Consider the following 14209-nt stretch of genomic DNA (forward strand, 5'->3'; position numbering starts at 1 on the left):
TTTATTATTTACTGTGTCAATCAACTTAATTTCAATGATTGCCTGTCAAGTTAAGCTGTCTACCATTTTGAACAAATTTAAAGTCACATGATTTACATTGTTTACATGTCGTACGTGCGTTTTAAACAAAGGACGAAAGAATAGTCCTGTAATATTTCCACGAACACTGATCACATTCAGCATGGCTGTCGAAATCGAGCAAAGAGAGTAAGAGATTTTATTTGTTTGTGATTTCATCAAAGCAATGTTGCATTTGACTATTTATATAACGCATATGGACCTGTGTACATTGAATTTTAACATCGTACACTCATTTGTTTCCACCTTGTAGTCATGTCATTAACAGCTTCAGTTTTTAGATGTTTCCCTAAAAAAAAGTTCTACAATCCAGCTCATATTAATGAGCACCTTCAATGGTGTGAATGGTACACTCCAATCATGATCATCATTACTGGATATCGCACAGGTTCCTGTAAAATTTTGACGTCATAAAACAAAATATCTGACGCCACAATGGAAAAGTGCTTGTTGTATGCGTCAAAAGGTCAAGCTAATAGCGATAAGGTGTATTGTTGTCTTCTTCTTCCTGTAAGCGGCCACCATCAACTGGTTGACTATTCTGCCACATTTTAGAGTGAGCGCATGCAATATTTTTGAAATTTGATAAACAAAAAGAAAGGGTGCAATTTACAAATATGTCATTTTAATTTTATGACCAAGCTGAGAAAGATTCAGGACTTGGGGCGCAGACAGTAGAGTTGGGCAAGGTGCTCCACTCTCTGATTTTACCATTTCTATTCCACTCTCTGATTGTATCATTTCTATTAGGTTAATAATAACCATGTGGCACTTTTTGTTTGTTTCTTCTCCTTCAGGAAAGACTCTGGTGTGTGAGATACCTCCATCAGTAGGTGGACTATTCTGTCACATTTTAAAGTGAGCGCATGCAATATTTTTGTAACTTAATAACATGAATAATAAAAAATATCGGGTGCAGTTTAAAAATATGTTATTTTAATCTTATGACGAAGCTGAGAAAAGATTCAGGACTTGGGGCGCAGACAGTAGGGTTGGGAAAGGTGTTCCACTCTCTGATTGTACCATTTCTATAAGTCTGATGAGGTTAATAATAATAAGGTGGCACTTTTTGATTGGTTCTTTTCCTTCCTGGTACAGAAAAGACTCTGGTGTCAGAGTATGGAATATCCAGGTTCTTGATTACCCTACTGTAGATGCCTACTGGTCTTAAGGTTTGGACCTTATCTTATGTATGTTTATCACAGACCAAAATTTATTGTATGGAAAACTTTGTGGCAGACTTTTTGCTTCATGCATTTTCCTGTAAATTTCCTTATATTAATAGTCACAATGCTCATTATGGACCTTGGTGGTCAAGTTGTCTAATTATAAGAAGCTACTACTGTAATCGCTAGCCAGTCAACACTGAGGTTATAAGTTGGAACCCCTTGTCTGCTGTTGCACTCAATTCCAATCTTAATTGACCAGGATTGTCAGTTTTCCTGTCGAAGATCCAATGGTTTTCTCCAGGCATTCCAGCTCCATCCACAAATATAAAATGGCCACCAAGAAATAGCCCAAAAGCAGTGCTTAAAAGTGGTGCAGAAAATCAAATCACAACAATGCACAATGTTATTTTAAATTATTTTTTCAGTGTTGTTCGTCTGATTGAGCAGTATCTCAAGGAAAACAATTTACTACGGACACTTACAGTCCTACAAGAAGAGAGCGGGACATCATTGAATACTGTTGATTCTGTAGATGGATTCGTCTCTGACATCAACAGTGGTCACTGGGACAGTGTGCTCCAAGCCATACAGACACTGAAACTCCCTGATCAGAAACTTATAGATTTATATGAACAGGTGAGGTCTAAGCTCAAAATAATGGTTCTAGGGCTAATGTGCTACAAGGAAGAGAGATTCTTCAACAAACTAATAAAAAAATTTAAAGATTATATAAATAAACAGACAAGATTGTAGGTCAATGTGAAAGTCTTATTGACAATAATGTTCATTGTGCCATAAGCTACAATGTAAACAAGCACTATCAAAAAAATTAATATGCATTTGAATAAATAAGCATTGTCATAGATCACAAAAGAAGTCAGTTTCTAATCTGTATAGTGACTTAATCATCAAACAAACACCCACATCAAAAACTGTTGAATTTTAATGCCCCACCTACGATAGTAGAGGGGCATTATGTTTTCTTGTCTGATCCTCCGTTCGTTTGTCCATCTGTCCCACTTTAGGTTAAAGTTTTTGGTCAAGAAAGTTGGAAGTCCAATAAACTTTAAACTTAGGTCACATGTTCCCTATGATATGATCTTTTTAATTTAAACGACAAATAAAAGTTTTTACCCCAATGTCATGGTCCTCTGATCATGGAAAATGATATTGTGAGTGGGGCATCCATGTTCTGTGGACACATTCTTGTTTTTCATGAAAATATTATATTTTTTTAGATTGTATTAGAGTTGGTAGAATTACGTGAGCTTGGAGCAGCAAAGACATTACTTCGTCAGACAGATCCAATGATCATGATGAAACACAACCAACCAGACAGATATATACATTTAGAAAACATGTTGGCTAGGTCATATTTTGATCCAAGGGAGGTGAGTTCGACCATCCAGACAGATATATAAATTTAGAAAACATGTTGGCTAGGTCATATTTTGATCGAAGGGAAAAATTTAATTAAACAATGGAGATCATTTTAAAAGCATGTCACAAAGATATACATGATATATACATTTAGAAAGCGTGCTGTCTAGGTTCAACCAAACAGACAGAAATTTAAAAAAAAAGAAAACAAAATTGGGGAAAAAAGACAATAGATATTAATGTAAACACATGATATACTCAGAAAATAAAACAAGGGAGGTTATTATTAGAACAGACAGAAATATATATACATTAAGAATATTAGGAAGGAGGGTTAAAAAACAACATGAAAATAAGAAAAAAAAATCATTTCTATACAACTAGACATACATATATGTTTACACACTTGTGATATACTTAGAAAAACAAACAAGGGAGGTAATAATTGGAATTTAATGAAAGCATTCTGGCTATGATCAATGGGAGGTAATTATTGGTATAATGAGTCAGACATTCATAAAAATTCAGAAAACATGCTGGCTAGTCATACTTTGTTTTTAGAGATAAGTTTTATACACTTCATACAATTATAAAAACTTAAATGTTGATAGAAGTAATTTATATATTTGTACATTCGCATCAGAATATGTTTACAAACAGAAAACTCAATAATCTTTTATGCAAGAATATCAATCCGCTTTTACAGTGACAAATACCAACAACAGACTTATTTTTTAATTGAATATTCATCAGAAAATGTATATTCATTGGCAAATAATTGTATTGGTCAAATAAACAACCTCTTTACATATATGTATTTTATTGCAGGCATACCCAGAAGGTCAGACAAAGGAAAGAAGGAGAAATGCCATAGCTCAGGCCTTATCAGGAGAAGTTAATGTAGTTCCACCATCTCGTTTGTTAGCTTTACTGGGACAGTCATTAAAATGGCAGCAACATCAAGGATTGTTGCCTCCAGGTAAATCTATAGTTCATACAGAATGAAATGTAAAACTACATTACAGCTTATGCAGTCTGTTATTTCCACAAGCTCTATTTACCATTTTGTCCAGATCATGATTAACCAAAAATTTATTTTAAAGGGCCATTGCTGTCAAATTCCTGTTCAGACTCAAATTCTTATTTTCGATTGATGACATACTAAAACATATATCCAAATGATTAAAGTCTAAAATAAACAATTTACAAGGCATGGGCTCGTTAATATGTATCATCGTTTCCTGTGTATTATGTCTTAATAGACACAATCTTATTAACTATTGAGTTGACCTGTAAAGACTGCAGATGGTCATATATTAGAGTCAATATAAACATACATATAGATAGCAAACTCATACAATTGGATTTTTTAAGTCTGTTTAATTTCATATTATAGGTTAAAAATATATGTTTATCATTGTTTTACCTCTATAAGTTTTTGTGGATCCAGTCAAGCAATCAGGTGATTTTCAATGTAGACTTTTTTATGCCCCACCTACGATAGTAGAGGGGCATTATGTTTTCTGGTCTGTGCGTCCGTCCGTTCGTCCGTCTGCCCCGCCTCAGGTTAAAGTTTTTGGTCAAGGTAGTTTTTGATGAAGTTGAAGTCCAATTGACTTCAAACTTAGTACACATGTTGCCTATGATATGATCTTTCTAATTTTAATGCCAAATTAGAGATTTTACCCCAATTTCACGGTCCACTGAACATAGAAAACGATTTTGCGAGTGGGGCATTCGTGTACTGAGGACACATTCTTGTTTCCTTTTAATAACTGAACACACATAATTCATGCATAATCCATCTCTACTTGAGTTTTTAAATTGAAGGTCACCTGAATAAATATTCAATGTTTCTTATCTTATTTTGACAGATTTTAAGGCAATATGAGATTTTCTTCACACTTTCACTGACATAGATTATATTTAAAATTTACTTTTCTTTGGTTTAACCTTTATGTATGCTCCTATAGAACCACCCCATGTCAATCAAATTGAAACATTATCTTCTCCACAGAACATTTATAACTTAAATCTTAAATAAGTACACACTTAATGAAAAAAAAACCGGTTTCAATTACACTTTCAACTTTGCAAGAAAAAAGTTTTCGTATGCAAATGATTTCATTTGTTGTTTATGTCTTAAGGAACCACGATAGATGTCTTCAGAGGAAAGGCAGCAGTCAAAGAACAAGAAGAAGAAAAATATCCTACACAGCTTAGTAAAACTATTAAGGTAAAGAACCAGAGAAAAATGTTTGCACATTTGTTTCAAAACTAACAAAAAAAATGCAAATATTCTGAAAAAAAACCAGTATTACAAAACTGAAAAAAACAAAAAACAAAAGTAATTTACACAACTGAGTCAATTTAATAAAGAATAGATACTGTACTCAACTGAGTCAAGCTAACAAGGAAAATATACTGTATTTAACTAAGTCAATTTTAAAAGGAAAAAAATACTGTACTCAACTGAATAAAAATAGCAACTAAAAATATTGTTCACAACTGAATAAAAATAACTAGAATAAAACCTTTACACAACTGAATATAAAAATATTCCTTACAACTGAGAAAAAATACCAATGAAAAACTTCACAAATTTGCCAGAATAGCATGGTTTAAAAAGTTTTCTACATTTTTATACATCGAGAAAAAACAATTTTGAATTACTCCACTTTATTTTGTATAACCAAAGTTTTGAATTTACTTCAACAGAAACATTTTACCCTTACAATATTTTATGAAAAATTAACTAAATATGCCTAAATTGGTATGTAAACATCTGGTTTTTATCTTTTTACAGTTTGGACAAAAAGCTCACATTGAATGTGCCAGATTTTCTCCTGATGGTCAATATCTGGTCACTGGGTCAGTGGATGGATTTATAGAAGTATGGAATTTTACTACAGGAAAAATCAGAAAAGATTTAAGATACCAAGCACAAGTAAGTGTTTTATGGGGGTCTAGAAGCTTTCCATGCAGCTGTGCTTTTATTGACGTTTTAAGTCAGAGTGAGACTTTCAACATTGAGAAATAGCAGACTTTTTACTGCATATTTAAGACAGCCCTAAGCCAAATTTTAGCTGGATACAATTATTTATTTTGAAAAAATAACTATGATTTGGAGAAAAATCAAACAATATAATAGCAAAAAATGAAGAAAAAAAATGAAAAAGGAATACCTAATCAGTAGGATACTATACCTTAGACAGTAAATTAGATTTTAATCCAAACTAAAAACTTGGGCTGATCTCTGAGATTTTTTATTCTGTATCTGTACAATATGCCCTTTGACCTGATAATTGTTTGCAAAATAACCCTTTTTAAAAGAGAGGTTAGCAATACCAAGGGGACATTCAAACTGGAAAATAAACTGACAACGCAATGGCAAAAAAAGAAAGACAAACAAAAGCATTATAGAAAACTTAAGTTTAGGCCTCTTGAGCCCCACCAAGTGATCTCAGGTGCTCCTGATGGATAAGCTCGTCCTGGAACAATTGTGTGAAATATTTAAAATCAATCCCTTATTATAAGATGTTCATTCTCTTGTTTTCAAATTTCAACAGCTTTATTTTTTTATTTCAGGACAATTTTATGATGATGGACGATGCTGTTTTATGTATGTGTTTCAGTAGAGATGCTGAGATGTTAGCAACAGGGGCACAGGATGGCAAACTGAAGGTAAATTTTCAAGTGATATTTGTTGATCATAAACTTTTTGTTGTTTCATAATTTTTTTGTCATATTTTCATTATTTTGATTTTCATTGGTTTACAATTTTAAATTCCAGTATTTTCTTTTCTTTGTTAATCAAAATATTAATTTTTTATAATTTTGTCTTCAGACATATCAGAATAGTTCACTGAGTATTGTAAACAAAAATTGTAATATACTCCAGAAAACTAATATAAAACCTGTTATAGATGTTATGAAGACAAAATAAATTAAAAAACTAGCAGTAAAATGTCTTGTGTCTTGACATGTTTTATGATTTAAAATTAGACACAATTTTGAATTTGATTTACCTGTAATTTAAAAATGTAATTGTAACATGTAATCTTCTGTACACTAAATATATTGACAATTTTTAAATGGATTTATTGCAGGTGTGGAAAATTTTAACAGGACAATGTTTACGAAAAATAGAACGATGTCACACAAAGGGTATAACCTGTGTAAACTTTTCTAAAGACAACAGTCAAATACTTAGTTGTTCATTTGACCAGGCAATAAGGTAAGAATTCACAAAGTTTCAATATATGTTCACTATGTATCAAGATTTTCAACAGTGGCAAACCAGACAGAAAAACAGAATCCTGGCAGTAAAAAATCAATTAAATGCAAGTGATTAAAAAATCAATTAAATGCAAGTGATTAATATTTATGCATGCTCTTTGAGAAATGAGGCATTAATTGTTACCCGTATGTATGTCAGTCTGTATATTCCAGAAATATGTTTCTGTTTAGTTTGTTTTCAATGATACAAATGAAAGTTACATCAAATGCTTATAACTATAAATCACAGAACAAGTTCAATTTAAGGTTGCGTCACTTTCACAGGTTTCTAGTTACGTCCCTTTATAATGTTATTTATTTAGCGAATAATTGACATTTTCAAAAACCTTCTCTCCTGTCATTTTGGCTTTTCATTCTGGATAATGATAGTGTTCTTAACAAGTTTAAGTGAATGTATCCATGAACATTATACTGTAGAATGTGTATTCCATATTTATTCAAAGTTATTTTATGTAGAAGTTTCATTAGAGACTTGTTATTGTGATACAATTCAGTGTTATCTGTTTCAGAATCCATGGTTTGAAGTCTGGTAAACTACTGAAAGAGTTCAGAGGTCACACATCCTTTGTAAATGATGCAGTGTTTACACAAGACAATCATCACATACTAAGGTGAGTCTCAAGTCAAATAGAAGGAGTTCAGAGGTCACACATCCTTTGTAAATGATGCAGTGTTTACACAAGACAATCATCACATACTAAGGTGAGTCTCAAGTCAAATAGAAGGAGTTCAAGGGTCCCACAACATTGAAAATAATGCTGTAACATTCAAGAAATCATACTGACATACTGATGAATGAAACAGTAAAAACAGAAGATCAAAAGTCGCATCACGAATAATTCAAACTGCTTAACATTTTTTTAAAAGGAGAACAGCACACACATCAAGACTTAATGTGACCAATAGGGAAATGATGACATCATTTCAAGGAAATTAGATTTGATTTTTTTAAATGACACTATTGGTTAAAATATATTGAATTGTATTTTTATACGACCGCAAATTTTGAAAAAATTTTCGTCGTATATTGCTATCACGTTGGCGGCGTCGTCGTCGTCCGAATACTTTTAGTTTTCGCACTCTAACTTTAGTAAAAGTGAATAGAAATCTATGAAATTTTAACACAAGGTTTATGACCACAAAAGGAAGGTTGGTATTGATTTTGGGAGTTTTGGTCCCAACATTTTAGGAATTAGGGGCCAAAAAGGGCCCAAATAAGCATTTTCTTGGTTTTCGCACTATAACTTTAGTTAAAGTTAATAGAAATCTATGAAATTTTGACACAAGGTTTATGACCACAAAAGAAAGGTTGGGATTGATTTTGGGAGTTTTGGTTTCAACAGTTTAGGAATTAGGGGCCAAAAAAGGGCCCAAATAAGCATTATTCTTGGTTTTCGCACAATAACTTTAGTTTAAGTTAATAGAAATCAATGAAATTTAAACACAATGTTTATGACCACAAAAGGAAGGTTGGTATTGATTATGGGAGTTTAGGTCCCAACAGTTTAGGAATAAGGGGCCAAAAAGGGACCCAAATAAGCATTTTTCTTGGTTTTCGCACCATAACTTTAGTATAAGTAAATAGAAATCTATGAAATTTAAACACAAGGTTTATGACCATAAAAGGAAAGTTGGTATTGATTTTGGGAGTTTTGGTTCTAACAGTTTAGGAAAAAGGGGCCCAAAGGGTCCAAAATTAAACTTTGTTTGATTTCATCAAGAATTGAATAATTGGGGTTCTTTGATATGCGGAATCTAACTGTGTATGTAGATTCTTAATTTTTGGTCCCATTTTCAAATTGGTCTACATTAAGGTCCAAAGGGTCCAAAATTAAACTTAGTTTGATTTTGACAAAAAATTAATCGGTTTGGTTCTTTGATATGCTGAATCTAAAAATGTATTTAGATTCTTGATTATTGGCCCAGTTTTCAAGTTGGTGCAAATCGGGGTCCAAAATTAAACATTGTTTGATTTCATTAAAAATTGAATAAATGGGGTTCTTTGATATGCCAAATCTAACTGTGTATGTAGATTCTTCATTTTTGGTCCTGTTTTCAAATTGGTCTACATTAAAGTCCAAAGGGTCCAAAATTAAACTTAGTTTGATTTTAACAAAAATTGAAATCTTGGGGTTCTTTGATATGCTGAATCCAAACATGTACTTAGATTTTTGATTATGGGCCCAGTTTTCAAGTTGGTCCCAATCAGGATCTAAAATATTATATTAAGTATTGTGCAATAGCAAGTCTTTTCAATTGCACAGTATTGCACAATGGCAAGAAATATCTAATTGCACAATATTGTGAAATAGCAATATTTTTTTTTAATTAGAGTTATCTTTCTTTGGCCAGAATAGTAAGCAAGAAATATCTAATTGCACAATATTGTGAAATAGCAATATTTTTTTTAAATTGGAGTTATCTTTCTTTGTCCAGAATCAACTCAAATCTTTGTTATATACAATGTATATTCACTTTTTACTACCAACTGATAAATTAAAATAATCTTTACCATTCAGTGATAACAAGCAGTTTTTTTACATCTTAATATTTTATGATGTATTTAAATGAGTAGTTATTGTTGCAAACTCCATTAGAAATTCAATTGAGATTAATTTGGAATAAGGGAAAGGGGGATGTGATTAAAAAAATTGGGTTCAATTTTCTCATTTGAAATGAAATTTCATAAATAGAATGAAAATTTCTTCAAACATTTTTTTGAGAGGATTAATATTCAACAGCATAGTGCTCTAAGAGAAAACAAAAATTTTAAGTTCATTAGAAAACATTCATTCTGTGTCAGAAACCTATGCTGTGTCAACTATTTAATCACAATCCAAATTTAGAGCTGAATCCAGCTTGAATGTTGTGTCCATACTTGCCCCAACCGTTCAGGGTTCAACCTCTGCGGTCGTATAAAGCTACGCCCTGCGGAGCATCTGGTTATGGTCTGGATTTACATGAGAAAACAACCAACTAAAAACCATATATATATTGATTTCTTTTTGGAAGAGTAAAAATTTATAGAACTTTAAGATGACTCCTTTAATGTTTGCATGAGACATTTTGATACATCCCAAATGTATTTTTTTACAGTGCCAGTTCAGATGGAACAATAAAAGTATGGAATCTCAAAACAACGGAATGTTCTAACACGTTTAAATCTCTTGGCGGTACAGCAGGAAGTGACACTACGGTACATAGTGTACACCCGTTGCCTAGGAATGCTGAACAGTTTGTCGTCTGCAACAGATCTAATACAGTTGTCATCATGAACATGCAAGGCCAGGTATGTCACATGATGTTTTGTTAAATGATTTTATATATTTTTAGGTTAAAATAAATCCAGGTCACACACCAAATCTAAAAACATCAACCATAAGAAGAAAACAATGAAACAAACACCAACTTTCCATATTTCATATTAACTGCCATATTCCTGACTTGGTACTGGACATTTTAAGAAAAACAATGGTGGATTGAAATTAGTTTTATGGCAAGCCAAACATCCAGCTAACTGTAAACCAACTTATTTTCACGAAAACTTATATCACGTTTAGACCTTTCTAGTCCACTTCGAGGCGATTTAATTTCGGGATTCTTAAATTTGCTTGATGTAGTTAAGTAATAGATAATTAAAGTTTTACATAATTGCAGAGATTTATATTCGCGATATTTTTCTACTCACAAAAGTCCTGAAAATAAATCGCTCCCAAAAAATAAGTTTGTTTATAGTATATTGCAATGTTAAAGTTACCTCTACAATTACAACAGTTTGTGACCATGGTGACAGGAATGCAGTACAAATAAACACAAAAAGATTCAAGGACAGACAAATATATATAAAGTGTCTCAAAAATTGTGTATTGATAGGATTTACAAAAAGAAAACATTTTATATGTAGCATTTTCTAAAACTGCAATAATTAATCTAACACATTTGTCCAATCACTACAAGAAAGGCTGGAAAAAAATAATCATATGATATGGCATAATGATAATTCTAATGCAATTAGTTTGTAACGATATTTTTCATTGGACGTTGATAAATATTTTGAGGGGTTAGATTCCACGTTCTACCATTCCGTAACTAAGAAAGCCACCATTTTGAATTCTGGGATATGTAATTTCTCAAAAAATAAACAAGATATTCACATTTTGAGCCTCAAAATCTTCTTTAAGTCTATATTGAAACCATTCTGAAGCGTACGAAAAATAAAAATATGTTTAGTATTCATGTTTGACATCCAGAGTGAACACATGACGTCACATTGTTTAGATGCTAAAGACAATGCAACACTTTCACGGACTTTTTCATTTATGCCATTTTTAAGCCAAAATATTTATTAAATGACATTTATTTTAATATGTGGCATTAGAATGGAGATAACCGTATTGTATTTTAAGCTTGGCCTTCGTAAAACGTAGATTTTACTGTCGCAAATATCCGTTTACCTATCTCCGCTCCCAGCTTAAAATACAATACAGTTATCTCCTAATTAACATATTTAAAAAAGTTGACTATCTGTCTAGTAATATAAGGGACATTTGATTTAGAATAGTTCTGACTCTGACTTATGTAAAGATCTTTGCTTTGGTTTTAAAGATTCCATTGATTTCTTATTTTCTGTCCTTTTTGGCTTTGAGCCTAAACATGTCATGTATGTGTTGTGCCAATTAACTTTTGTAAAAGACTCTGCTTCTTTTGTAAAAGACTATGTTGAAGGATCATTCTGTTTCTTAAAAAAGAAGAACCACTTCTAACATGTGGATTTCTTTTCAGATTGTCAGGAGTTTTTCCAGTGGTAAGCGAGAAGGAGGAGATTTCGTTTGTTGTACATTATCACCGAGAGGAGAATGGATCTATTGTGTGGGAGAAGATATGGTGTTATATTGTTTCTGTATTAGTACTGGCAAACTAGAAAGAACTTTAACTGTAAGTAGTCAAAACATCTCTCCCCAGGAGTGTGTATGTCAGACATTAAAACTTAAATTTAGAGACACCAGTTCTGTATATATAAGCTTGTGAGAGGAGAATGTATTGTTGTACCTTAGCTTGAGAATAGAAGATATTTTGTACTAGAGTGGGGCTATATTACAATCATCATGTCCATCTTTTTTCATAACTGTTAATCTAAGGAATATTTGCATATTTCAATCCTCTTGTCTCAAATAATACTGAAAAAAATTACTTCTCATTTGGTCAGCATCTAGACATCAATGAGTTATAACATGTAAAAAATTCAAAAAGGAAAATCCAAAATCAAAAGGCAAAATCAAAAGTCCAAACACATCAAACGAATGGATAACAACTGTCATATTCCTGACTTGGTACAGGCATTTTCTAATGTAGAAAATGGTGGATTGAACCTGGTTTTATAGCTAGCTAAACCTCTCACTTGTATGACAGTCGTATCAAATTCCATTACATTGTCAACGATGTATGAACAATACAAACATACTCAAAGAGTACAAATGTCAAAAATAGGGGTACAGCAGTCAATATTGTGTTATCATCTTAATATCACTATAAAAACAACAAATGTTGTTGAGCTTAAGAGCTTGTGGGATCTGTTTGATAGGTGATTCTTTGATATTTTTTTTCAATTTTCTTTAAAAAATTTACACATTCGTTTCCATATCTGTGGTTATTTGTTAATAAGTGTAAACACCTTTCAAGACTGTCTAAATGATTTAATATGTATAGAGGTTGATTTTAATGGCATTACATAATGAAAATAAAAGGATTTAAAAAGAAGGAAAAAGTGAATACTGAATATTATCAATTACAGGGACGAAGCTTAACAGTCGCCCAATGCGACCAGATTTTAGGCTGGGCGAACATATTTATCATCCTGATCGCCCAGCTGGCGACAAATAATATTTTGCATTGAATCCCATGTCTATCCTTATATGAAGTTCGCATACATTATCTTTTCCAGATTCAAACATTACATATAGGATTACATAGAAAGGCTCTATAAATTAGTATATGAAAAGAATATTTAAGTTTTATTTTATTAAAATAGAAATTGGTTGGGTCCCTAAAATTTCATCTAGGCCCCTGAAAAAAGTACTTGAGGGGCCCAGCTGGCCCTTGGAGAAAGAGTTAAGTTTTGTCCCTGAATTAGTTTATAGGAAAATGATTACAATTAACCAACAAATTTTCATGACTATGGGAGTAGATTGTGAAAATATGTTTGCAGTATGCAAAACTTGAGTCTTTCTTAATAGAAAAAAAAAAAATCAGAAAAATCAATAATCATAATATTGAACCCAATTAAATTGAAGTAAAATCAGATAAAAGCCTAAAGGTTAAAATAAGTTAAGATTACAGAATTGGGATTGTTGATTTTAGATGACTCAGAAAATAAGGAGCTGTAGAAAGTATGAAATAAATTATGTAACAGTATTGAATTTTTTTTTTATCCTTTACAGGTACATGAAAAAGATGTAATAGGAATAACACATCATCCACATCAAAATTTACTGGGGACTTACTCAGAAGATGGACTATTAAAAATATGGAAACCTTGATCAAACTGTTTGATAATTAATGTGACATTTGTTTGAAAGACTAAGTGAAGAAAACATGTTTGAGATGGTCCCTGAAGTGTTTTAAACACTATGAAATATTTATAATGTTCTTAAAATTGATATTTAACGGATGTTTACAAGTCTTTAGTCTTAATATTCAGAAGAATTTTCTCAGCAATTTTTTTTTAAGTTGGTGGTGTGGAATAATTTTCTGTTAAAGTGATCAGTGAAACTTTGAATTGACAGTATTAGTCAGAGGAATTACCAAATGAGACTTGGCTCAAGGAAATCCTATACACATATTTTTACACATTCTGGAGGAAATAACATATTGGATGTCTGAGCTTATAAAGCTAAAACATACCTTAAAAATATGATTCTACACTGTTAATTCAAAATGTTTTGCAATGATTTTAATATTGGGTAAAAATCACTGAAAAAGAAAAAAACCCAACAAAGTTGATGTTTTTTAAAAAGATTGCAACATTGAGGTTTATTTTTATGCTTTCAGACTGAAAAAGTTATAGCATTTAAGTGATCTTAAGGATTTTATCATTTTTGTTGTCACTGTAAATATTCATTATGTATAAATAAATATATAAAATGTCAATAAAAATAGAAGATATTTGTATTATGCTTGATTTTTTATTCTAAATTATATTGTTGCCACAACTTTTTTTTGGTTTGGTTGCTAGGCTGATATAGTCACTTGTATTTGGAAAAACTTTAGGAATGTTTGGTCCTCAA

General features: G+C 31.6%; 1 protein-coding gene across 1 annotated transcript; it reads left to right on the forward strand.

The window, feature by feature from the left end:
* Positions 1 to 76: 76 nt before the first annotated feature.
* On the forward strand, positions 77 to 13968 carry LOC134718958 (WD40 repeat-containing protein SMU1). The gene is made up of 12 exons (XM_063581833.1): positions 77 to 207; positions 1673 to 1883; positions 2486 to 2638; positions 3456 to 3606; positions 4775 to 4863; positions 5434 to 5574; positions 6216 to 6311; positions 6737 to 6864; positions 7436 to 7537; positions 10023 to 10215; positions 11709 to 11861; positions 13364 to 13968. The coding sequence occupies exons 1-12, from the start codon at positions 182 to 184 to the stop codon at positions 13460 to 13462; spliced, it is 1542 nt and encodes a 513-aa protein (XP_063437903.1). The 5' UTR covers positions 77 to 181; the 3' UTR covers positions 13463 to 13968.
* Positions 13969 to 14209: the final 241 nt, after the last annotated feature.

This window comes from Mytilus trossulus, chromosome 5 (assembly GCF_036588685.1).
Source record: "Mytilus trossulus isolate FHL-02 chromosome 5, PNRI_Mtr1.1.1.hap1, whole genome shotgun sequence".
In the NCBI taxonomy this organism is placed as follows: domain Eukaryota; kingdom Metazoa; phylum Mollusca; class Bivalvia; order Mytilida; family Mytilidae; genus Mytilus; species Mytilus trossulus.